Source organism: Hemitrygon akajei, chromosome 20, assembly GCF_048418815.1.
Source record: "Hemitrygon akajei chromosome 20, sHemAka1.3, whole genome shotgun sequence".
NCBI classification, from domain to species: domain Eukaryota; kingdom Metazoa; phylum Chordata; class Chondrichthyes; order Myliobatiformes; family Dasyatidae; genus Hemitrygon; species Hemitrygon akajei.
This window is the reverse complement of record NC_133143.1, coordinates 59,212,423-59,236,795: the sequence shown is the minus strand read 5'-3', so window position 1 is coordinate 59,236,795 and position 24,373 is coordinate 59,212,423. Positions and strand designations below refer to the sequence as shown.

Sequence of the window (24,373 nt, the reverse complement as noted above, 5' to 3'; positions counted from 1 at the left end):
AACCAACCGAATATTGAAAGAACCAGATAAGGTGGATGTGGAGAGGATGTTTCCTTTGGTGGGGGTATCCAAAACTAGAGGGCACAGCCTCAAAATTAAGGGGTGACTTTTTAGAACAGTGGTAAAGAGTATTTTTCTTAGCCAGAGAGGAGTGAATCTGCAGAATGCTCTGCCACAGACTGCGGTGGAGACCAAGTCTGTGGGTATATTGAAGGTGGAAGTTGATTACTTCTTGATTGGTCACGGCATCAAAGGATATGGCGAGAGAGCAGGAGTGTGGGATTGAGTGGTATCTGGCATCAGCCATGATGGAATTGTGGAGCAGACTCAATGGGATGAATGGCCTAATTCTGCTCCTATGTCTTATGGTCGTATGGCCTTTCATCCCCCGTGGTTGATGGAGCCTTTACCCCATTCCCTCCATTCCCTGCACTTCTGCTCTCACTCCACTTACTCCTAGGTAGAACAGAGATAGAATCCCCTCAGTCCTTAACTTTCATCCCATCAGCCTCTGCATCCAGCACATTTTTTGACATTTCCATCAACTACAACATGATCCCATCACCAGTCACATCTTTCCCTCCCCACCCTTTTCTATTTTCCACAGAAACATCTCTGTGACTTGCAGGTTCACCCATCTTTCCCTTTCCTAAAGCACTTTCCCCCGCAACAGAAGGAGCTGTAACATCCACCTCCATTCAGGTACCTAAACAGCCCTTCCAAGTGAAGTGATTCACATGCACTTTCTCTAACCTTGCTGGTTGCATTCATTGCTCACGATGTGAGACCAAGAGTTGTTTGCTTTGCAGAGCACTTGCACTCTGCAGTAGCTGTCTGGAACTCCCAGTTACAAGACATTTAAATTTCCCTTTGCCATTGATCAAAGGCCTATCTGTCCTCAACCTCCCCCACTAATGGGCAGAGGCAAACTGCAAACCAAATGTTTCTCATATTCTGACTGATGGTCTAACCCAACAGTGTTGTGAACATCTGAAATCGCCAATTTAAGATAACCTGTTTCTCCTTTTCTCGCCCTCTCTCCTTCTGATCTAAGTTTTCTCTCTCATACACACACTTCTTTCCATTTGCCCCCATTGCCCAATTTCTTCCCTGTCACCACCTAATCCCATCCGCCATTACCAACACTCTCCTCCCCTGTTCCCATCTGCCCACCTTTCTTTCCTTACTTAGTTCCAATCTTCACCTTCATTGTTTATGATTCAATAATCTGCAGCCCTTTGTCCCTGTCTATCACCTCCCAATCTCCGTCACTCTCTCCAACCTTTCCTCTCCCACCTGACTCCATGTTCAGATTCAGAATTATTTATCATATGTACATGTTAGCATACGGTGAAATGTGCCATTTACATTAACAACTAACACACCTGAGAGTGTGCTGGTGACAGCCTGTAGGTGTTGTCACACATTCTGGTGTCAATGTAGCATGACAGCAATCTTCTGCAGACCAACAGAGAACACAACAAGCAACAAAACAGCAGCAGCAAAATTGGCCCCTTTCCTTCCTCCCACCCACTGAAACACATAGGCAGTCTTTCAACTCCAGGATAGGCCTCCAGGCCTTTGATCTCTGTGTGCCAATCAATTGCTCCTCACTTGATCCACCTATCAAGCCGCATTTTATACTTCACCTATTTTATACTGGCTATTTCCCCTTTTCATCTTTGCTGAAAGACTCTCCGCAGATTCAAGTCTGGAGATCAAGAATGCTACAAGAGGTGCAGGTATGATGTCCGGAAAGCCATCTCATGGGTGAAGTGGAGAATCTGGACTAGAAGGGAATCAACAAGGGATGCTCAACAGCTGTGGCAAGGTTTGAACGCTATAGCCTCTGACAAAATTAAATCTAGTGACAGGGGGCCAGCTTCCAGATGAGCTCTATGCTTTCTGTGACCACCAGAACAGGGAGGAACCATCACGCACCCCCACGTCTCCCGATGATCCTTTGGCCTCGGTACCTGAAGGTGACGCAAGGGCTGCCTTCAAGAGAGTGAATCCAAGGAAAGCATCTGGTCTGGATGGAGCACCTGGCTGAGTACTGAAGACCTATGCTGACCAACTGGCTGGTGTGTTCATGGATATTTTATCACCTCTGGCTTCGTCAGTGTGCAGTACCCACCTGTTTTAAGCAAGTTTCAAACATAGTGGTGCCCAAGCAGAGCGTGATAACCTGCCTCAATGATTCGCACAATGGCATTTACATCCACAGTGATGAAGTGTTTTGAGAGGCTGGTGTTGAAGCATATCAGCTCCTGTCTGAGTGGCGACTTGGATCTACTCCAATTTGCCTACTAGTCCACAGCAGATGCTATCTCATTGAATCTTCACACAACCCTGGAACATCTGGATAGCAATGTTATTTATCCATTACAGCTCAGCACTTAGTACCATTGTTCCCTCTATAGTAATCTGTAAACTCCAAGACCTGGCCCTCGATACTCCCTTGTAAAATTGGATCCTTGATTCCCTAACTTGCAGACACCAGTCAGTTCAGATTGGCAAAAACATCTCCACAATCTCCATCAGCAGAGGTGCACCACAGGGCTGTGTGCTTCTCCCCCCTACTCTACTCACTTTATGACTGTGTGGCTAAGTATAGCTCCAACACTATATTCAAGTTTGCTAATGACACCATTGTTGTGGGCCATATCAAAGGTGGTGATGAATCAGCATACAGGAGGATTGAAAATTTGGCAGATTGGTGTCATAACAACAGCTCACTCCATGTTGCAGCTATATAGGACCCTGGTCAGACCCCACTTGGAGTACTGTGCTCAGTTCTGGTCGCCTCACTACAGGAAGAATGAGGAAGCCATAGAAAGAGTGCAGAGGAGATTTACAAAGATGTTGCCTGGATTGGGGAGCATGCCTTATGAGAATAGGTTGAGTGAACTTGGCCTTTTCTCCTTGGAGCGTCAGAGGATGAGAGGTGACCTGATGAGAGGCATTGATCATGTGGATAGTCAGAGGCTTTTTCCCAGGGCTGAAATGGTTGCTACAGGAGGACAGAGGTTTAAGGTGCTGGGGAGTAGGTACAGAGGAGACATCAGGGGTAAGTTTTTTTACTCAGAGAGTAGTGAATGCGTGGAATGGGCCGCCGGCAATGGTTTTGGAGGCGGATACGATAAGGTCTTTTAAGGGACTTTAGGATAGGTACATGGAGCTTAGAAAAATAGAGGGCTATAGATAAGCCTAGTAATTTCTAAGGTCGGGACATTTTGGCACAACTTTGTGGGCTGAAGAGCCTGTATTGGTTTTCTATATTTTTATCAGAGGTGAAGAGGGTCAGTAACTTTAAATTCCTGGGTGTCACTATATCCGAGGACCTATCATAGATCTATCATATAAATGCAATTGCAAAGAAAGCATGGCAGTTCCTCTACTTCCTTAGGAGTCTGTGAAGATTTGGCATTTCATCAAAAATCTTGATAAATTTCTGTGGATGTGTCATGGAAAGTGTATTGACTGGCTGTATTACAGCCTGGTATGGGAACACTAATACCTTTGAATGGAAAATCTTACAAAAGTTAGTGGATTTGGCCCAGTACGTCACGGGTAAAGCCCTCCCAACCATTGAACACATCTGCATGAAACGCTGTTGTTGGAAAGCAGCATCCATCATCAAAGTTCCTCACCACTCAGGCCGTGCTCTTTTCTCACTGCTGCCATCAGGTAGAAGGTACAGGAGCCTCAGGACTCGCACCACCCGGTTCAAGAACAGTTACTACCCTTCAACCATCAGGCTCTTGAACAAAAGAGGATAAATACACTCATCTCAAAATGCTGTAGGATCTCAGCAGGCCAGGCAGCATCTAGGAAAAGAGTATAGTTGACGTTTTGGCTCGAAACGCCAGCTGTACTTTATTTTCCTAGATGCTGCCTGACCTGCTGAGTTCCTGTAGCATTTTGTGTGTGTTGCTCAGATTTCCAGCATCTGCAGATTTTCTCGTTTGTAACTGCACTCATCTGTTGAGATATTTTCATAACCAATGATCTCACTTTAAGGACTCTTTATCTTGTTATTTCATGCTCTCATTGTTATATTGCTATTTATTTGTATTTGCACATTTTGTTGTCTTTTATGCTCTTACTCTTTTAATGATCCTGTTTACAGTTACTGTTCAGTAGATTTGGTGAATATGCCCACAAGAAAAAGAATCTCAGGGTATATGTACGTATGTACTGTGGTAATAAGTTTTTCTTTGAACTTTGAGATGCTGCCTGACCCACTGAGTTTCTCCAGTAGCTTGTTTTTAGCTTAAGTTCAAGTTCAAGTTTATTATAATTGAATGGAAGACATTGATGTTGAAATTCATCGTCAACTTCTATGTGCCAAGACAGACACATTCTATATCAGAAGTGCTTTTGAAGATCTCGAGCTCAAAATCAGCACTTCCATTGAATGTCTGGATACTGAGTTTGGGAATCAGTGGGTGCAGCTGTGTAAACAAGGATTGCTGTCTATAAGAGCAGCAGCTGCAGTATTATGTGGTAGGTAGCCTTTTGATGCAAGTGGTCTCAAATGACCATGCTACTATATTTATGCAAAGTATATTTGGTTCCACAATGTGTCGTACTGTATATAGAGTTATTTATTCAATATTGGAGCAAATATGAACGCCTTAAAGCACTCTGGTGAAATGTACAGGAAACATCATTAGATCAATAGGGATTAAGTAAAATAGTTGGTAAGTTTTGCTTCAGTGATGCCAGGCATCACAGCTGAAGTATTGCAGTTTTGAACACCTAATTTAGGGAGAAATGCACATGGATTGGCAGTAGTTTAGAGAAGGTTCCCTTGTTTTAATCCTGAGATAAAGGAGTTAACCATAATGAACAGACGAATAGTTTGGAAGAGGCATGATCTCACTGAATTATGAATTATTTGTTTACCTAATTATTTATGATTAGTTTTTATTTGCACAGTTTGACTTCTGCACTTTAGCTGTATGCAGTTTTTCATAATTCATTGTTCTGTGAATGTCTGCAAGAAAATGAATCTCAAGGTAGTATATGGTGACATATATGTACTTTAATAATAAATTTACTTTGCACTTTGGAAATATATAAATCTTTGGCTTTGATAGCATATAAAACAATTATAGATTTCCCTCTGTGTATAATTTTTTCTGTATTTTAAAGGCTAGATCACTGTTTGCAGTGGTTATTTCTTTGGACTAAACTAGGTAGCTGTGCCTGAAACTACACTTCATTGTGGGTTCTTCCCGATTATTGTTTATGATGGACAACACAAATACCGACAATGAGCAGTACTTGAGAAGTAAAGGTTAAATAATTATTTTTGGAAAGCTTTGTTCTGATAACTTGTTAGTTACTCTTTGTTACCAAGCACCAGTGTTATTACAACATACTTGCCTGCTCTTGTGAAAGGTTTAATAATGTACTGTTAATTTGTGAATCAGTGAACTGTTTAAGTGATCATTCTGGCTTATCTAAATCCACTTCCTGAATTCTAATTACATTATTGTTATTTCTGAATGGTTCTGTTTGAAACGGAAAGGACCATAATTTGACCTGGTCATGCAGTGCACACATCAGTTAAGAGTGGTTCTTTTTATTTCTGCTGTTATTGGAAAACTTCTATTGAACAAAGAGAAAGGGAATTAAATTTGAACAAAGAATTAATGTAAAGTGTCAACCATTTGATATCAATTATTAATTTACTGTGGTCCAAAAAGAAGGATTGATTTGATTAGTAACAGTGCAAATTCAGTCCTGTAATAGCTTTAAATTCACAGAGTGGTTAAAAAGATGTAGGGTTGTCTTTGGTCCATTGAGACCATACTTGCCCTTTGAAAGGGCAATCTGGCAAGTCTCAGTCCTCCATCCTTTCTGAAAGCCTTGACATTTATTTCCTCTTAGGTATTTACCCAACCACTACCTCCCTTCAGCCACAACCGCACTTTTGAATGTTACTTTGAGGCTTCCTCAAATGTGTCGTTATTAATACATTCCAGACCTTAAGCACTCAGCTGTTCATGCCCCTGATAATTTACAATAAGGAATATAAAAATAATATAGTAGTGCAAAAGGGGAGCAGAATGGTGAGGTGGTGTTAATGGATTCATGGGTGATTCAGTAATCTGATAGTGGAGAGGAAGAAGCTGTTCCTAAACCATTGGATGTGTGTCTTCTAGTTCCTGTACCTTCTCCTGATGATGGTAATTCATGCCCTGGATGGTGAGGGTCCTTAATGATGAAGATGCCTCAGTGGGGAGGCTAGTACCCATGATGGAGTTGGCTGAGTTTACAATCCTCAGTAGCTTTTCCTGATCCTGTTCTTTGGCGCCCCCGTACTCAACGGTAATGTTCTCTTCACCTCACATCTGTAAAAATCATATTGTGTCCCAGCATTTTTCCTCGCAATACTTCATATTTTCACACAATAAATTAAATCTGCTTCATGTCCACCCTTTCCTCCAAGTTGAATTAATGAGATGAGTTTGTGAGCTTGATACTAGAGGAAAGAGTTATCACACTTTTCTGAAAGAACTCTTCTACCTATTTGCACTCCCTTAACAGCAGAGCGGAACATCTCAGATAAAATGGAATGTGCTCTTTACGAAAATTTTCATGAAAATGTAACCACTTTAATTAGCATCTCTATTAATAATTTTGTTATCTTTAAAACTAACAAATAAGCATTCTTCATGTAATAATTCCTGTTCTAAATAATGCTTGGTTAATTTTAGTGTAATTCATAAAACATATTTTCTAATTTTTAGAATTCCAATTTTTAATTTTACCACATAAACAGTAAAACTGTTTGCAAATGCTTTGGCATTCATGTAACTATCAGCATTCATATTATGCATACATGGATATATTGTATATATAATAGCTACACTTAATGCCGGTTGTTGATGTAATGGTGACAGCACCAGGTTTTGAGGTGAATGGTCACAGGTTCGACCCAGCTCCTTGCACACTTTCCATTTGTGCTGGGCTGAGGGTCAAGCTAGCAACGCTGCTTTGTCAAAACAGACAAATAGTATGGAAATGACAAAAAAAAAATGCCAGCCGATGTGCCACAAGGCATGAAAAAGGAACAACAAAATATATACATTTCGTGGCCACTGTATTAGGTACAGCTATACACCTGCTTGTTAATGCAAATATCTAATCTGTCAATCATGTGCGTAAAAGCATGCAGACATGGTCAAGTGGTTCAGTTGTTTGGACCAAACATCAGAATGGGGAAGAAATGTGATCTGAGTGACATTGACCATAGAATTATTGTGGTGGCAGACGGGGTGGTTTGAGTATCTCAGAAACTGCTGGTTTCCTGGAATTTCCATACACAACAGTCTCTAGAGTTTACAGAAAATGGTGCGAAAAACAAGAAACATTCAGTGAGAGAGGTCAGAGGAGAATGGCCAAACTTGGTCTCTGTCACCCCCCCCCCCCCCGTCACCCTCTCTCTGCCCCCACTATCTCCCCTGGCTATAACAACTTAAGGAACCCATTTGGTGATTATGTTGATACTTGATCTGTAAATTTAGTCCTTAAGATGACAGCAACTATGTATAAATTTTCTATATTTGACAGTTAATATAAGGGCTGTATAATCACAACGTAATTTCCCTTCTGTAAAACTTGCTATCTTAAAGAGAGGATCCTGGGTTAATTAAATTGAGACGCACTTTATCTGTACTTTTGAACTATTAGATCTATGTGTTTGGGGGGGTGCATTACAATATGAGTAGATACCTGAACAATCAAATTGCTGTAATCAAATAATTTTAATAATAATAACTTTATAGAGCAGTTTTCTTAGAGTAATTCAAGGTCCTTTACAATAGGAAAAAGTGCAAACGTGAAAATAAAGAAGCCAAAATAAAAATAAACATGAAAATGAAAGACAAAAAGACGTTAGTTAAATGCAAGATTAAGCCAATTGGTTTTGAGCTGATATTAACAGTGTCGACTGAGTCTGAGTGTCAACTCGAGGAAATCTGCAGATGCTGGAAATTCAAACAACAACACACACAAAATGCTGGTGGAACACAGCAGGCCAGGCAGCATCTATAGGGAGAAGTGCTGTCGACGTTTCGGGCCGAGACCCTAGTTTTAGGTATTGAGCTCCATTGTTCAGGAGTGTCATTCAAAAAAGTTGACCTGTCACATTTTGAAGGAAGTATAAAAAGACCTGAGAGCTCAAGCAGGATTATAAACAAAATAAGGAATAATACGATGGGATTAAAAGTGCATAATTCTGCATTGTTTGCTTTCAATTTTTCTAACTATAAAATGGCCTGCCTATCTTTGCAGCAAAAGCTAAAAGAGGAAAGAGAAGCCAAGCGGGCCCATCTGGATGGTAGACATGACTACATTTTGGGGGTTGTGGCCTCGTGCATTGGAATAGAGAAAGTTGAGGTGGAAGATGCCATTCTTGAGGGTTCCCAGGTGAGTGTATGTATTACTAAAATTATGTCAACAAAAATAGTTTTCAAGAAATTACATTTAATTTGCAGCATAACTTAAAGCTAAAATGAAACAAAATGCTGGAGGAATAGAAAGAGAGCAGGATAGAACTCAATTTGGGTAAAGTTAGGAGGGCCCAAAGGGGTCAGGAATTATCCTTGGCAAGTAGGTTAAATAACATCCCAAGGCATTTTATACTTGCATTAAAAATAATTGAAGACAATAGGGAAAAGTGTAGGGCCACTTGAGGATAAATGAGGGAATTTATGCTTGGAGCCAGAAAATGTGGGCAAGGTACTAATGAATCCCTTGTATCAGTATTCACCAAGAACACAGAGGTTAGTGAGAGCAGTCTGGTGCATGCTAATGTACTAGGGCATTTTAAAATCAAGATAAGACGCTTCAAAAGTAATGTACAGTACAATGGACAAGTTTTAGATTCATGTAAACAAAAATTCAGTGAAGTGAAGATTCTTTCAAAAATAATGAAATGAAACATTTCTAAATATCAAAACATTACTATAAAGAGCAGTAAACAGTAAAAAAAAAACTAAATCGTATTAATATTTGGTGTGACCATTCTTTGCCTTTAAAACTGCATCAGTTCTGTTAGGTATGCTCTCGAGCAGTTTTATAAGAACATCATCAGGTAGGTTGCTTAAAGCATCTTGGAGAACTTGCCACAGTTCTTCTGCAGACTTTGTCTGTCTCACTTGCTTCTGACTCTCCAGGTTATCCCCAGACAGCCTTGACGATGTTGCGATCGGGGCTCTGTGGATACCCTACCATCTGAAACCCCATTTTAAAAAAAATCTAGGGTGCCTTGGACTTTTGCACAGTACTGTACTGGTATTTGAAGCGAGCTAGGCAGGGCAGTCATTTGAGGATATTAATACCAGTGCTTGCTTGTTTTTTTTTGATATGAATGAGACAAAGTAGGTAGTTCACTGTGCTCTCTCTTACTAATGGAAATAAATATTGCCTTCAGTTTAAAGCATGCTCTTTATGAATTACTGAATATTTCCATGCATTAAAATTAAATGTGAGACCATTTTGTCCTGAACACTTCCGTTTATAAATTGCGGCAATTGTGATGATTCATTTTTATTTTAAAGATTGATCGTGTAGATTCATTCTTTGCCATTGGAGGGCTTGCACACCTTATGTTTTATTATCAAGAAGTGGAACCGAATGAAAAAGGTAAGCAAAGTGAGTAACCGAGTAAGTGAACTGATCCTGTACTCCTTTTTTGTGTAATTATTCAAAGGCTATTGGTGAGCAATTTGGATATAATCGAAGTTCAAAGTATATTTTATTATCAAAGTACATATATGTCACCATATACAAATCTGAGATTCATTTTCCTGCGGGCATACTCAGCCAAACTATAGAATAATAACTATAACAGGATCAATGAAAGATCAACCAGAGTGTGGTAGACGACAAACTGTGCAAATGCAAATATAATTAAATAGCAATAAATAATGAGAATATGAGATTGAGATAAATAGTTCTTAAAGCGAGATAATTGGTTGTAGGGACATTTCAATGATGGGGCAAGTAAGTGGAGCAAGTAATCAATTTCCTTTTGTGTTAATGATGCTGTTTAAGATGCATAATTTTAGAAGGTCATGTAAATGATACTTTCTCAGGCTAATGCCTGTCACTTGGAATTGATTTCTCATCCCTTGTCATGGTTCTGATAGCACAATTTTACATGTGCTTAATTAATTAACAGAAATTCTCCTAAATGTTGTGATGGAAATCTCCATTGCTGCCTATCATAATGAGTGACCCCTTTCCTGGACCACAGTTCACATGCACTGATATTCCAGTGACGCCTTCGCGTACATGACCGTTCTTCATTTGAAAGTCTTAATTGCCGTATCAACAGACTGTTTAACCAATGGAGAGTTATTACAACAGCTCCAACCCAATTCACTCCTCACCTACCTTCTAGTTGTATGAACATGCACAAGTTAACTGCAGCCAAATGCAGCAGCAGCAGCTTTTGCCAGTTCACGCCTTTTCCAGGCTGAAGCTGCTATGGCCCGTTGTATCACAAGAACACCGCTGCTAAAACAAACTACCGTAGATTTCGCACTACAGAGCGCACCTGATTAAAAGCCGCTGGCTCTAATTTTAGAAAGAAAATCAATTTTGTACTTGTACAAGCCGCACCGGATTTTAGGCCACAGGTGTCCCACATTGTGATATGAGATATTTACACAGAAAGATATTACATGTGAGGATTTTTTTAACTTTTAATTAAATCCGTATGGTAACATAAACAAATACATATTGCAAATGCTTTTTTTCGAACCGTGCCTGTAACGCGGCTACTTTTAAATATACATACGTATCGGTAACACACAAATTACGTTGCGTATACTTTTTTACTGAACAACATTCCAATATCTCCTAACGACTGGTAAAAAATATATATACTGCAGCCTACCAGGAAAAGTTATTGATCGCCTTTAACTTAAAAGCAGCGTTCGCTCGGGTCTAATGCCGCTCGCCCCCCACCTTCCCATTTATCGCAAACCCGTATTTCCCACAAGACGCGGTGAAACCGGATGTGACGTCATAGCATCCCGGGATGTAGTACAGAAAACAAATATACTTAAAACACTTCTAACTTTAACTAGAAAATACTAACAAATGAATTACTAAGCGAAAATATTATAAACTAAATAACTGCCATAAAGGCAGCACAATGCTTTTCTTCGAGTGTTTTCCATGTTGATGAGGGTGAGTACAAATGACTGATTTACAATAATTTAATTGTGAAAGTGCGCTTGATTTATCGTACAATTTCATTGGACCTCTGTGAACTACTCATCAATTTTATTGGTCTACTGTTACGAGGCAAAATGTTTTTGGCGGCATGAAAAAAAATCATGCATTAGCCGCACCGTAGTAAAGGCCGCAGTGTTCAAAGCTGTTCAAAATGTGGGAAAAAAGTAGCGGCTTATAATCCGACATCTACGGTAGTTTGCAAAGGTTAGAAATTCTCAGTCATTATGGCTCATCAATTGGCATGAGTAATGAGAGTAGTTAAAAAATTTCTAAAAATATTATACTTGTTATGTTAGCATATCTCATTAAACTATTCTGTTTTCTGTTTGGTTGCTCTGTATTTCATTCCAATGTTTTTACTAATCTGTGAGGCTGTGTATGCATTTTAAATTATGTTATTGTGCTGGAGCAGCAATCTGAGAGTGCGAGTTGCAATATTTTAAGCATCAAACTGAATCGTCACCAGAAAATGTGGACGTGGATATTCCTAGATTATCATTGGCCATCTGAGAAAATAACCTGAGCTTGTATGGACCAGTCTGGATTTCACAGTTAGACAGGTTTTTAAAAAGTTGTGTTATCATCCTGAGAGTCAGCAGAGAATCTTCATCTGTATGAAATTGCACTCAAGTCATACCGTTTCTCGCAGATTTTTTTTTTTTGCTGGGCAAGCCGGAATACTGGCTCATATCGGAACTTCTTTTAAAAAAATCCTAAAAATGTCTCTTTTTCATTTGATAATGAACTTGCTTCACAAACATTAATGCATCATTTCAATGGAATTACAATATTGGGATCAAGGGGAATGAATTTTACCTCTAACTGCAAAGCATTAGCCCGTTTTACATTCCAGTTTTATTTAATTCTTTGAGTTCAGTCCTAGTATCATTTTTATAAGATAATTATTAGCCTAGGAAAGTTAATTGTATGGTCATCTTGAAATCAAAGCAGCTTATTGGCAGTGCTTCCAAGTATAGTTTGAGAGCTCAAGACCTGACTTTCAACCTCATCTGATGCTCAAACTACCCTCAGCTTTGGGGTAACTTAAACTGTATTGGAGATTTAATCACAGGGAAAACTAAGTAATCAAATCCAAAGCAATATTACAAAAGCATTCTGTATTGAGATACCGTACTAAATAGACAGTAGGTGCAGGAGTAGGCCATTTGGACCTTCTAGCCAGCACCGCCATTCACTGTGATCATGGCTGATCATACACAATCAGTACCCTGTTCCTGCCCTCTCCCCATATCCCTTGACCCTGCTATCTATAAGAGCTCTATCTAACTCTCTCTTGAATGCATCCAGAGACTTGGCCTCCACTGCCTTCTGGGGCAGAGCATTCCATATATCCACCACTCTCTGGGTGAAAAAGTTTTTCTGCATCTCTGTTCTAAATGGCCTACCCCTTATTCTTAAACTGTGGCCTCTAGTTCTGGACTCGCCCATCAGCAGAAACATGCTTCCTGCCTCCAGCGTGTCCAATCCCTTAATAATCTTATATGTTTCAATCAGATCCCCTCTCATCCTTCTAAATTCCAGTGCATACAAGCTCAGTCGCTCCAATCTTTCAACATATGACAGTCCCTCCATTCTGGGAATTAACCTTGTGAACCTATGCTGCACTCCCTCAGTAGCAAGAATGTCCTTCCTCAAATTTGGAGACCAAAACTGCACACAATACTCCAGGTGGGGTCTCACCAGGGCCCTGTACAGCTGCAGAAGGACCTCTTTACTCCTATACTCAATTCCTCTTGTTATAAAGGCCAGCATGCCATTAGCTTTCTTCACTGCCTGCTGTACCTGCATGCTTGCTTTCATTGACTGATGTACATGAACACCTAGATCTCGTTGTACTTCCCCTTTTCCTAACTTGACTCCATTTAGATAGTAATCTGCCTTCCTGTTCTTGCCACCAAAGTGGATAACCTCACATTTATCCACATTAAACTGCATCTGCCATACATTTGCCCACTCACCCAACCTGTCCAAGTCACCCTGCATTCTCATAACATTCATAAATATTGAATAATAAAATTTTCAATCAGGGTCCAAGTTTCCTGCTAATATGCAAACAACACACACACAATATGCTAAAATGTTGTGAATGAATGCACTTATTTTGCAAACTATATTTGTTTTGCAGTGCAAATGAACCTCTTTGGAGCAGGGACCAATCCTAGTATAGGACGAAGCAAGAAACCAAAAATATTTGTAACGGAAGGGAAGGATGTGGCACTTACTGGAATTTGTGTAATTTTTTTACGAGCTAGTGCATCCAAAGCAATTACTATAGACAATGTACATAAGGTGAGCAGCTGAATTTATTCTGAAAGCACTTTGTTCAGATTTTATTTTGCATTCTGCAACATTTTCACCCTTCCAGCCTTTCATCCTATCCTGTTTCGGATCCATGTGCTATCCCTTACTCATGGGACGGACAAACAATTCACCGATTTCAATCATCACTGCTGATTAGCCAGATAACTGGAGGATCTCAGAAGCTCTTTTGATTTTTTTTTCTGCTGCTTTCTTGTGAAGATGTTGAATAATTCTACATAGTGTCTTTATGTAAAATAGCAGTGACTGATAAACTCTGCACTGACATTAGTTTAAATGCAACTGTTTTTTTTAGGATAAATTAGTACTTGCTTTCAAAACAAATGGGTGAAAACAGCAAAATTTACTGTAGCCCAAGTCAAACATTTGAGAACTCCAGAGATTCCAGTATTGCTGCTGATGCCAGGCTGTTTGGCTAAACATAACTTTTTAACTTACTATTCTTATACTGTGAGAAGTATTCTTTGGGAGTCAATAAAAGTTAATTTGGTGGCAATTAAATTGAGAATACACTAAATACCCACACAATAATCAAAATAGAAAGAAGATGAATTATTAAATCATTTGGTCTGAACTTAACTAATTTGGGTTTTTTTTCAAAGGCAACACGAGTGAATCTGCAGGTGCTGGAAATAAATAAAAAACACAAAATGCTGGCAGAACTCAGCAGGTCAGACAGCATCTATACGAAACGTCGTTATTACCTCCTCCCATAGATGCTGTCTGGCCTGCTGAGCTCTGCCAGCATTTTGTGTTTTTTGTCTTTTTTTTCAATTCTTCTTATTTTCCTTTCCAAGTGAAAGGTAGTGAAATATGCTGAGGTGTTGTTCTGTGGCTGGGATCACCCTATCAGTAATCGAGGCAAAGTTAGCATACTTAATCCAATAGTAGCGCCATCATATCTGAAACTTGAGATTGTATGTCCAACCCTCATCCAGATACTTGGATACACAGAAATGAATAAACAGTCAATGTTTCAGGCCTTCTTCAGGACTGGAAAGGAAGGGGGAAGATGCCAGAATAAAAAGGGGAAGAAGGATAGCTCGAAGGTGATGGTGAAGCCAAGTAGGTGGGAAAGATAAAGGGCTGGAAATGAAGGAATCTGATAGGAGAGGAAGGAGAATGGGACCCGGGGGAAGGCTATAGGCAGATGAGAAGAGGTAAGAGGCCACAGTGGGGAATAGAAGAAAAGGGGAGGGGGAGGGAATTTTATTTTCACTGGAAGGAGAAATCAATGTTTATGCCATCAGGTTGGATGCTATGCAGATGGAATACAAGGTGTTGCTCCTTCAGCCTGAGTGAGGCCTCATCGTGGTGTGTGGAGGCCATAGACCAACATGTCAGAATAGGAACGGGAATCAGAATTAAAATGTTGGGCCATCGGGAAGTTCTGGTTTTGGTGGATGGATTGGAGGTACTCGACATAGTGGTCCCCCAAAGCGGGAAGATGGGGTGAGCACAGATGTCCGGGGAATGGAGGAGATGCAGGTGAGGGCAGCATCAATGGCATCCCCTCCATTTCCTGGGCATTGGCACTCACCCCTTCTTCCCGCCGATTTAACAGTAGCAGAGTTCCTCTTGTCCTTACCTACCACCCCATGAGCTTCGGCATCCAACACATCATTCTCAGCAACTTCTGTAGACCAAAGAGATCCTACCACCAAACACATCTTTCCCTCCACCCCCACAATTCTTCTCTTTCTGCAGGGATCACTCTCTCTCTCTCTCTCTGCAATTTCCTGTCTATTTGTCCCTCACCACTAATCTCCTTCCAGGGACTTACCTCTGAAAGCAGCATGTGCTACACCTGCCCATTCACCTCCATTCAGTGTCCGAAACAGTCCGTCCAGGTGACCTAACACTTCACCTGTGAATCTGTTGGGGTGATCTGTTGTATCTGGTGCTCCCAGTGCAACCTCCTCTACATTGGTAAGAATTGTCATAAATTGGGGGACGCTTCTTAGAGCAGCTCTGCTCCGTCCCTCAAAAGTGGAAGTTCCTGGTGGCCCAACATTTTAATTTCATTTCCCATTCCTTTTTCTGACCTGTCAGCTCATGGCCTCATCTTGGGCCATGATGAGGACACCCTCAGGATGAAGGAGAAGCACCTTACATTCTTCCGGGTACCCTCCAACCTGATGGCATGTATATCAGTTTCTCATTCTAGTTTTTAAAAAAAAAAATCCTTCCCCCTCCCATTTTCTATTCCCCACTCTGTTCTCTTGCTACTTCTCACCTGCCTATCACCTCCCCCTGGTCCTCCTCCGTCCCTTTCTCCTATGGTCCACTCTCCTCTCCTATCAGATTCCTTCCTCTCCAGCCCTTTACCTTTCTGACCCACCTGGCTTCACTTATCACCAGGCTATCCTTCTTCCCCTCACCCACCCACTTTTTATTGTGACGTCTTCTCCCTTCCTTCTCAGTCCTGAAGAAGGATCTCTGCCTTTCATCTCCATGGATGCTGAGTTCTTTCGGCATTTTGTGTGTGTCACTGTGGATTTCCAGTATCTGCAGAGTCTCTTGTGTTAAAGACCTGATCAGGTTGACACTTTAGAAGCACTGCCTTTTGAATCTCACATCCACTGGCTCAAATGGAATTAGAAGATCGCAATGCATAATATGAAACATATTGCAGTACGTTGGTCAATATTTATATATCCACTGCCTGATATCACTGCCAGATTTATCAACAGTTCATTTGTCAACAAAGTATTCCAATCTCTACTTTCAAGAGGTGCAATCTTTCTACCTCAGGTGTCATTCACCAGTTAAGGTTTGTTTTCCTGCATGAGGGTCATACAGGTTACACAGTAGTGCAGCAATGCTTCTGCCCTATGAAACTTGGGACCCTAGTTCAGCCCTGATCTTTGGTGCCGCCTGTGTTTGCATCTTCCTGCATGGGTTTTTTGGGCACTCACATCGTCATCCAACAATCAGCTGGTAGGTTAATTAAGATTACCACTCGGTGTAGGTTAATGGCAAAAATGAATCAGTGGAAGTTAATGAGCAAATGTGAGAGAAAAGAACTTGGAGGAATTCTGGGAATCAGGAGAGGGGAAATGGAACTAATAAGACTTGATAGGTTGAATGGTCTCCCTTCTTGTTATAAAGTAATCAAGAACAATTACTCGGTAATATGTTGAAATAAAATGCAGACCGGTATTAAACATATGATACAATTGTTTTATTTTTAAAAAATGCAGGAAGTAAATTTCAATGTTCTTGATACTACTCATGTTGGGCTGTTGAAAGCTGTAGAACATCTCCTCTCAGAAGTATTTGTTCCTGCTTTGAAGAAAATGAATGGTGGTTGGGGAGAGCTAAGCAGTCCTCAGGCAAGCGGTGTACGTCAAGACTTCTTTAGTTCATTGGAAGGGTTTGTGAGTGTTTTGGCAAGTGCCCAGGAGAGCCTGATGGAAAAAGTAAGTTGTTACTGCAAAATTCCATTTCATTTTTGACGTTACAAATTTCAATGAATCTTTGTTTATTCATATATTTTGACAGTTACATCATATCTGTACAAGTGTGAATATACTTAAGGGAGGATACTTATTCTTTCTAAATTCCCTCTATTATATTTCTAAAGTATCCTGGCAAGTGAATTTATCAGTTATAAAGACTGAAGAAAAGGTAGGAAAATTGAGGAGGAGGAAGAGTAATATAGTTATGATGTATGAAATCACCTCAGTAATGAGATACTATTACAGGAGGTAAGCATCTAGTGATGACTTCATGGTAGAATTAAGAAATAAAATTAAAATTAAAATAAAACTATAGTCAGTGTTGCGCAGAGGTGCTTTGGTAACTGCCATAAAGTGAAAAAGTATTTCAATGTAGACCTTAGGCTGGTATGTAACCAAGGCAATTTAACATGAAATTAAATTTTACTTAGGTTATTGGAACTTTAATGTGGGTGGAACAATCAGACCAATCATGTCATAAAAGTAGAGAATTCTTTAATGTGTTCAAGGTAGTTTAGTTCAGTAATATGCCCTAGTGTCAATGATGGACTGGCCATTTTACAGTCAATAATTATTAAATCTCATTTAGTCATCCACCCGAAAGTATATGAATGTTTGTCTAACAACTGAAATAATCTGAACATGCTGTAGGTTGTGTTTGATTCACTTTTCTTGAGTCGCATGCAGATGGCAAGGCTTCAAGTTATAGAAAATGGAGATGTGGACTATTTTCTAGAAATGCAAACCCCCTCCCCTCTATACACATGCACACCCAATCCTATAACACAAGGTTTGCCTCTAAGTCGTCTGTTTGCCACTTATTTTTTTACAGTGGAGGAGGATAGCTTGCTGGCCTTACCATTGAGAGTGAAATTGAATTGGGAATGAAGAATTTGTATAATCAAATGACACTACTTTTAAAATAATGCTGCTAAAGAATGAAAATGATAGTGCCAATCAGCTTCACTGTTTGGATTTTACGAAAGAAATTTTTGTTAATTTCCACCCTATAATCATCCAAAGCTCCTTCAGACTGAAAACCCTACTGGTCATTTGACTGTTCAAGAAACTTGAGAAACAGAAATCAAGAATTACATACAAACTTGGTAGAAGTTACTAGTCTATGATTAATTATACAGTGACTGAACATCTTAAAATGTCAGTAGATCAGTGAGAGTGTACATAAGTTTAGGAAACTTGTGTCATAGTCAAAGAGTTTTAATGAATTTTTTCAAAAAGTTGAGAAAAGTGAGATTAACAATTAGATGATTGGCAAAAATTAGTAGAGATTTTGCATATCAAAAATGCCAAATTGAGCTTCAGGAGCTTTACTAAAAAATAATAACTAAATTATTACTGGTAAGATAATGGACAAAAGAATTTAATTTTGCTTTCATCTTTGATTGTTGAGCACGTGTTAATCAAAATTTATGCAATTAATTTCAATTGAATCATATTTATGTCACTATAAAATTATAATTATAGGTGAACTTGAAGGAATGTGAAACTTTTGACCGGAGGCTTCTCAAAGGCCCGATGGATTATTTGTCTGCAGCCAATAACACTGAAACATTAGAAAAAATTGAATCCTGCATTAAAGTGTGGATGAAGCAAATTGAGCAGGTAGTATTAACTAGTTTTTATGTATGCTTAAGAAAACTCTTGACATACTGGGTATTAGGCAAAACTAACTGATCTCACGGGGGTTTTAAAATGGTGCACAAGAACCATTTCAGTCAAAATACCAAGAGAGGTGAATGACAAACGGGGAGTGTTACCCAAAGTAGTTGTCACAGACAAAGAAAAACTGATGAAGATTTTGAATTTACTAAAAGTTCAAAGTAAATTTATTATCTAAGTACATGGTATATGTAACCATATACTTACCTTAAGATTCATTTTCTTCTATGTGAAGAGTAATGCAATAGGTGCAAATATATGCGTAATTCACCACCACTGACATTTAGTTAGGGTTCCCTTTAAAAGGATGGTCTGATGTGACGACGTAACGACATTAAGTTTTTTTCCCGTGCTTTATGTTATGTGTTTGGAGAACATTAAAGGAGTTGTTACAGTTTCTTTTAAACTTAAAACGCCTCTGCCATTTTATTTGCAAAGACCTATAATGGTAACCCCAATGCTCCAGGATGATTCCGGTGTTATTCAACATGTCGGTCAATGCAGTTACTTAGAAATTGTTGTAGTTTTGGACCAAAATGCCATTGCTTGGTTTGTACAAGTCGAGACCTAATACGTGCTGCAAGAAATTTCCGTGGACAACACCTGATATTACTACATAGTAGCGGTGCTCAGTAGTTCCACAGCAGCAAGAGTGCTGAGCCTGATTGAACACCTGCCTCAACACGATAAATATTGGATGCTAAAAACTCACCTTTTACAGAATTTTGCACTATTGGAGTTTGAGCCTGCCAAGTAGTTCCTCTCCTTGCCAGGCCTTCAGAGCTAATGGACCACATGCTGTCTCTCTTGGGAAATCACCGTCCTTGTTTTATTTCTAAAAAGTTCTTCATGCAGCAAATGCCTGATCAAGTTCACATAGCCCTCACTAATGTACCCATGAAGGACCTTCGGGAGCTTGCTAAAATGGCTGATGGTCTACACTCAGCCAGGCAGAGATGCATAATTCCTCCTCCTTTCCCTGCCTCAATAAGCCCGGTTGGCAGGGCCACCAACACGCGCACACCCGTGGCCGCAAAACAGACAATGCTAAGTCTGTGCTTTTACCACATTCGCTGTGGTACACTCCAAGCAGTGCTGGCCGCCTTGCAGCTTCAACAGTGCTGGCGCATCAGGGCGTCAGACGTCTGTGAACACTGTGGGTTCCAGCTGCCAGGGTTGTCTACTGTTCATCACAGACACCCTTTCAGGTGACGCATCTTGTGTGACACAGGTGCTTATGTGAGTGTGCTGCCAGCATTGCCTATTGATCAGAAGGCAAAGAGCAATGAAGCCTCACTGGAGGCTGCCAATGGCAGCAAGATCCAGACTTGCGGGACATGATAGGTGATGCTGTGCTTCTGTGGGTGATGTTAGACATGGAATTTCATCCTGGCTAAAGTAGCTAGACCTATCATTTGGGCGCAGATTTCCTATGTGCCCAAAGATGGTTAGTTAATACTAACAGCTGCCAGCTTCTGGATATCAAGGACTTTGGGTCATTACCCTGCTCCCCCAGTAAGTTCCCCACAACGATGCTGTCAAGCACATGCACTGCAGCACGTCAGTTCACTGGACGGCTGGGCAAATTCTCAGACGTCACCAAGTCCACACTCTCCACAACATTTACAAAACACGGCGTCAAGCACCACATTTCCACAACTGGCCTGTCAGTCCATGCCTGCACACGGATCCAGAAAAGCTGGCAACTGCAAAGACGGAGTTTACCAACATGCAGAGGCTTAGCATTGTATGCAGGTCAAATAGCCCCTGGGCTTTGCTCCTCTACGGGGTGCAAAGGTCTGATGGTTGCAGCCCACGTGGCAATTACTGACATCTTAACGAGGTTACTATCCCCTGATCATTACCTGGGCCCACACATTCAAGATTTTTTGCCAAATTTAGCCCCATAAAGTAATTTTTTTTTCTAAAGTTGACTTAGTTAGGGGCTACCATTAGGTGTCCATGTGCTTGGAGGACATTCCCAAAATGCCTGTGATAACCCCGTTTGGCCTCCTTGAGTTTCTGCCATTTGGGCTGAAAAATATTCTTAGACTTTGCAAAGGCTGCTGGACTCTGTATTAAAAGATTTAGATTTTTCTTTTCTTCTGGAGAGCACGTGCATGATTGGAGTGCAGCTTGTGTTGAGTGTCAGAGGGTGAAGGTTAGCTACCATGTTTGGGTACCACTGAGATCTTTGAGTGACGGTGTGACCATGTCAACGTGGAGCTGGTTGGTCCTCTTCTCCCCTCCCATGGTTTAATACACCTTATCATGGTGGGCCGTACCACCAGGTAGCCAGAAGTCGTTCCTCTAGCATCAATGACGACCACAAACATGACCTGGGCATTCGTCAGCACTTGGGTTGTTTGGTTTGGCACCCTATCTAATATTTCCTCGGGCCACGGTCCTCAATTCGCATCAGACCTGTGAGCTGTGATGGCCCAAAACCTCGGCATTCGGCTACATTACGTGATGGTGTATCACCTGAAGTCCAATAACAGCTTAAAGACTGCTCTGAGGGCCTCCCTGATGGACGAGCGTTTGGCATGATCATCTGCCGTGGGTCCCACTGGGGCTCAAAACTGCTCCAAAAGAGGACCTGCAGTTATCGGTGGCTGAGTTGGTGTGTGGTCAGCTGCTTATGAATGCTAAACGATTTTATTCCTGACACCACGACAGCCAGGTTGGCCTCTCAACAGCGTTCTTCCCTCCTCAGTAAACTCAATTACTTTATACCTATTCCTACCTCCCGTCATGGTGTACAGCACTTTTGGGTTCCTGTTGACTTATATTCTGCCTCGTTTGTTTTCATCCACTAACATCCTCTTCGGCCCCCTTACGATGGCCCGTTCTGCATTTTGGAACAGAGGGAAAATATTTCTATCATATATTGGGGGGGGGGGGGGTGAACCTGAATGTATTTCGGTAGATCGCCTTAAACCTGCCCTCCAAGATTTGGAGGATTCCGTTACCATGGCCCTGGCATCGTGGCATGACCATACGCATATCAACACACCTCTGGATGAGCCAGAGGCACTTGCTGTTACTCCACCCATGGAACACATCCAGGCACCGGGCAGGCTCTCGATGCCAGTTTTGCTGAATTCTTGGCAGGGCCTGTGTAGGGTAATGTAATACGTGGTAGTGTATGTGTAATTCACAGCCACCCACATTGAATTGGGGATCACTTTAACATAATGACGTGGTTTTTTACTGCAATGTTTTGTGTTTGGAGGACAATAGAGGAGTTGTTACGGTTTCTCTTAAAATTAAAATGCCTCAGCAGTTTTATTTTCGAAAACCTACATAGGCATTCGCAGTAGAGCAAAGAGATATAATAGAATCAGTAAAAAAAACTATGCACAAAGGCCAACAAGCAACCAATGTGTAAAAGAAAGTACACTGCAAATGCAAAACAAAATATAATAATTAATAAGTAAATAAGATCAAGATCATGAGTTGTAGAACCCTTGAAAGTGAGTCCGTAGGTTGTGTTCAGTGATCGGGTGAAATAATTGGGTAACTCCCCTCACCCCTGATTCACTGATTTAATGGGCATCAATACTGTAGATGCCTTCATATGGCATTTCTGCAGGGAATTGCATGCTATCAGACACTGTTATCAGTACACTACAGATATTGACATCAGCATATTGCCTGATATCAGGTGCATAATCATGTTGCAACATAGAAGTTAAAGGCAAGCTGGGGATTATTGCTTCTGAACTCCAGTGACTCCAGCAGTGGTATACTGATGCCCTGAAGGATTCACAGGTGCAATTTGAATCAGAATCACATGTTTGAAGTTTGTTGTTTAGCGACAACAATGCAGTGCATTACATAAAAATGTACTATAAGTTGCAATAAGAAATATGAAATATACAATTAGTGCAAAAAGAGAGCAAAACAGTGAGGGAGTGTTCACAGGTTCATGGACAGCTCGGAAATCTGATGGTGGAATGGAAGAGTCCGTTCGTAGAACATTGAATGTCTCCAGGCTTCTGTACCTTCTCTCTGATGGTAGCAATGAGAAGATGGCATGTCCTGGGTATTGGGGATCGTTAATGAGGGATGCTGCCTTCTTGAGGCACTGCCTTTTGAAGATTTACTTGATGGTGAGGAGGCTAGCACCCATGATGGAGCAGACTGAGCTTACAACCCTCTGCATCTTTTTCTAATCCTGTGCATTGGTGCCTCCATACCAGACAGTGAAGCGTCCCGTTAGAATATTCTCTGTGATACAGCTGCAGACATTTGTTAGAGTCTTTGGTGACATACCAAATCTCCTCCAACTCCAAATGAAAAAGAGCTGCTAGCGTGCCTTCTTTGTAATTGCATTATGATGTCAGGTCCGGGATAGATCTACAGTGATGTTGCCATTCAGGAACTTGAAATTGTTCACCCTTTCACCTTTGCTTTTCCTCCTCCCCCTCCCCCCCCAAAAAAAGCTTTCAGCTAGTGTGGGTTGGCCACTGAATTTCTTCACTTGAATGATGCTACTGATACTATTGGAAAAAGTACAGCGAGCAAATTCTTCAGTTACTTTACATTACTGTGTGTTTTAGGTCATTTTTGTAATTGTTTTTATCAACTTCAGTAGTTTTCTGACATTTCTGTTATAATATTCCATTGTTAAAAAAGTTTAGAAGTTTTTAATTATAGCAGGCTGAAAAGCCACCAGGGGCTTCCAGGGCATAGTTTTGAGATATGAAACATAACATTTCATTGTTCCTTCTGAAGTATGCCTCTCAGGTGTGCAGGAAATACCAGGCAAGATTCTGTTTGGAACCATGGGACTCATGTATAGATTATAAGACACAGGAGCAGAATTAGTCTGTTCAGTCCATCAAGTCTGCACCATCTTTCTACCATGGCTGATTTATTTTCCCTTTACCCCATTCCCTGCCTTCTCCCTGTAAACTTTGTCATACTTACTAATCAAAAACCTATCAACCCCCACTTTAAATATACCCATTAACTTAGCCTCCACAGCAATCTATGGCAATGAGTTCCACAGATTCGCCACCCTCTGGCTAAAGAAACTCCTTCTCATCTCTGTTCTGTACTTGGGGCAAAATGCTGGCAAAGTGAAGTTGATGAACATTTTAAATAAAATATTGAATTTATGCTCTTCCATTCAACAACTCTGCAATGTTAGGTCCTTGCTGAAAGTGAACAACTGCGTAAGGAAGCTGATGACCTTGGGCCGCGTGCTGAACTGGATCACTGGAAAAAGCGAATGTCAAAATTCAATTATCTGCTGGACCAGCTGAAGGGTCAGGATGTCAAAGCAGTACTTGGAGTTCTTACAACAGCAAAATCTAAATTTCTTAAGGTGATGGTGGTACTCTTTCATTTTGTTTAACTTTAATAAGAAATCACAAGATTGAAAAGGTCGATAAGTTCAGTGGAGGCAGTTGTAATGAAAGTAAAATGAAGGGGACTCCCAATGAATTGCATTTAAGCCACTCCAGTCAGCTTTGCCACCTTCTGTATTAATGACTCTCTATGCAAGGGACCAAAAAGTTACCCTTTCTGCAATTTTTCTCAGAAAATGATTGATATTTTCTTAACTTTCTTATCAATAGCTCTTTCACAGTGTTGCTGCTAATGTGGAGGTACTGCTG

General features: G+C 40.6%; 1 protein-coding gene across 1 annotated transcript in view; it reads left to right on the top strand.

The window, feature by feature from the left end:
• Window positions 1–24,373, top strand: part of dnah5 (dynein, axonemal, heavy chain 5) — a 223,958-nt gene that overhangs the window by 21,049 nt on the left and 178,536 nt on the right. The window contains exons 2-7 of the mRNA XM_073024384.1: window positions 8,311–8,445; window positions 9,579–9,663; window positions 13,412–13,575; window positions 16,809–17,027; window positions 18,552–18,689; window positions 23,905–24,081. Coding sequence (XP_072880485.1) covers window positions 8,311–8,445; window positions 9,579–9,663; window positions 13,412–13,575; window positions 16,809–17,027; window positions 18,552–18,689; window positions 23,905–24,081 — 918 coding nt within the window. The remainder of the gene's footprint in view (window positions 1–8,310; window positions 8,446–9,578; window positions 9,664–13,411; window positions 13,576–16,808; window positions 17,028–18,551; window positions 18,690–23,904; window positions 24,082–24,373) is intronic.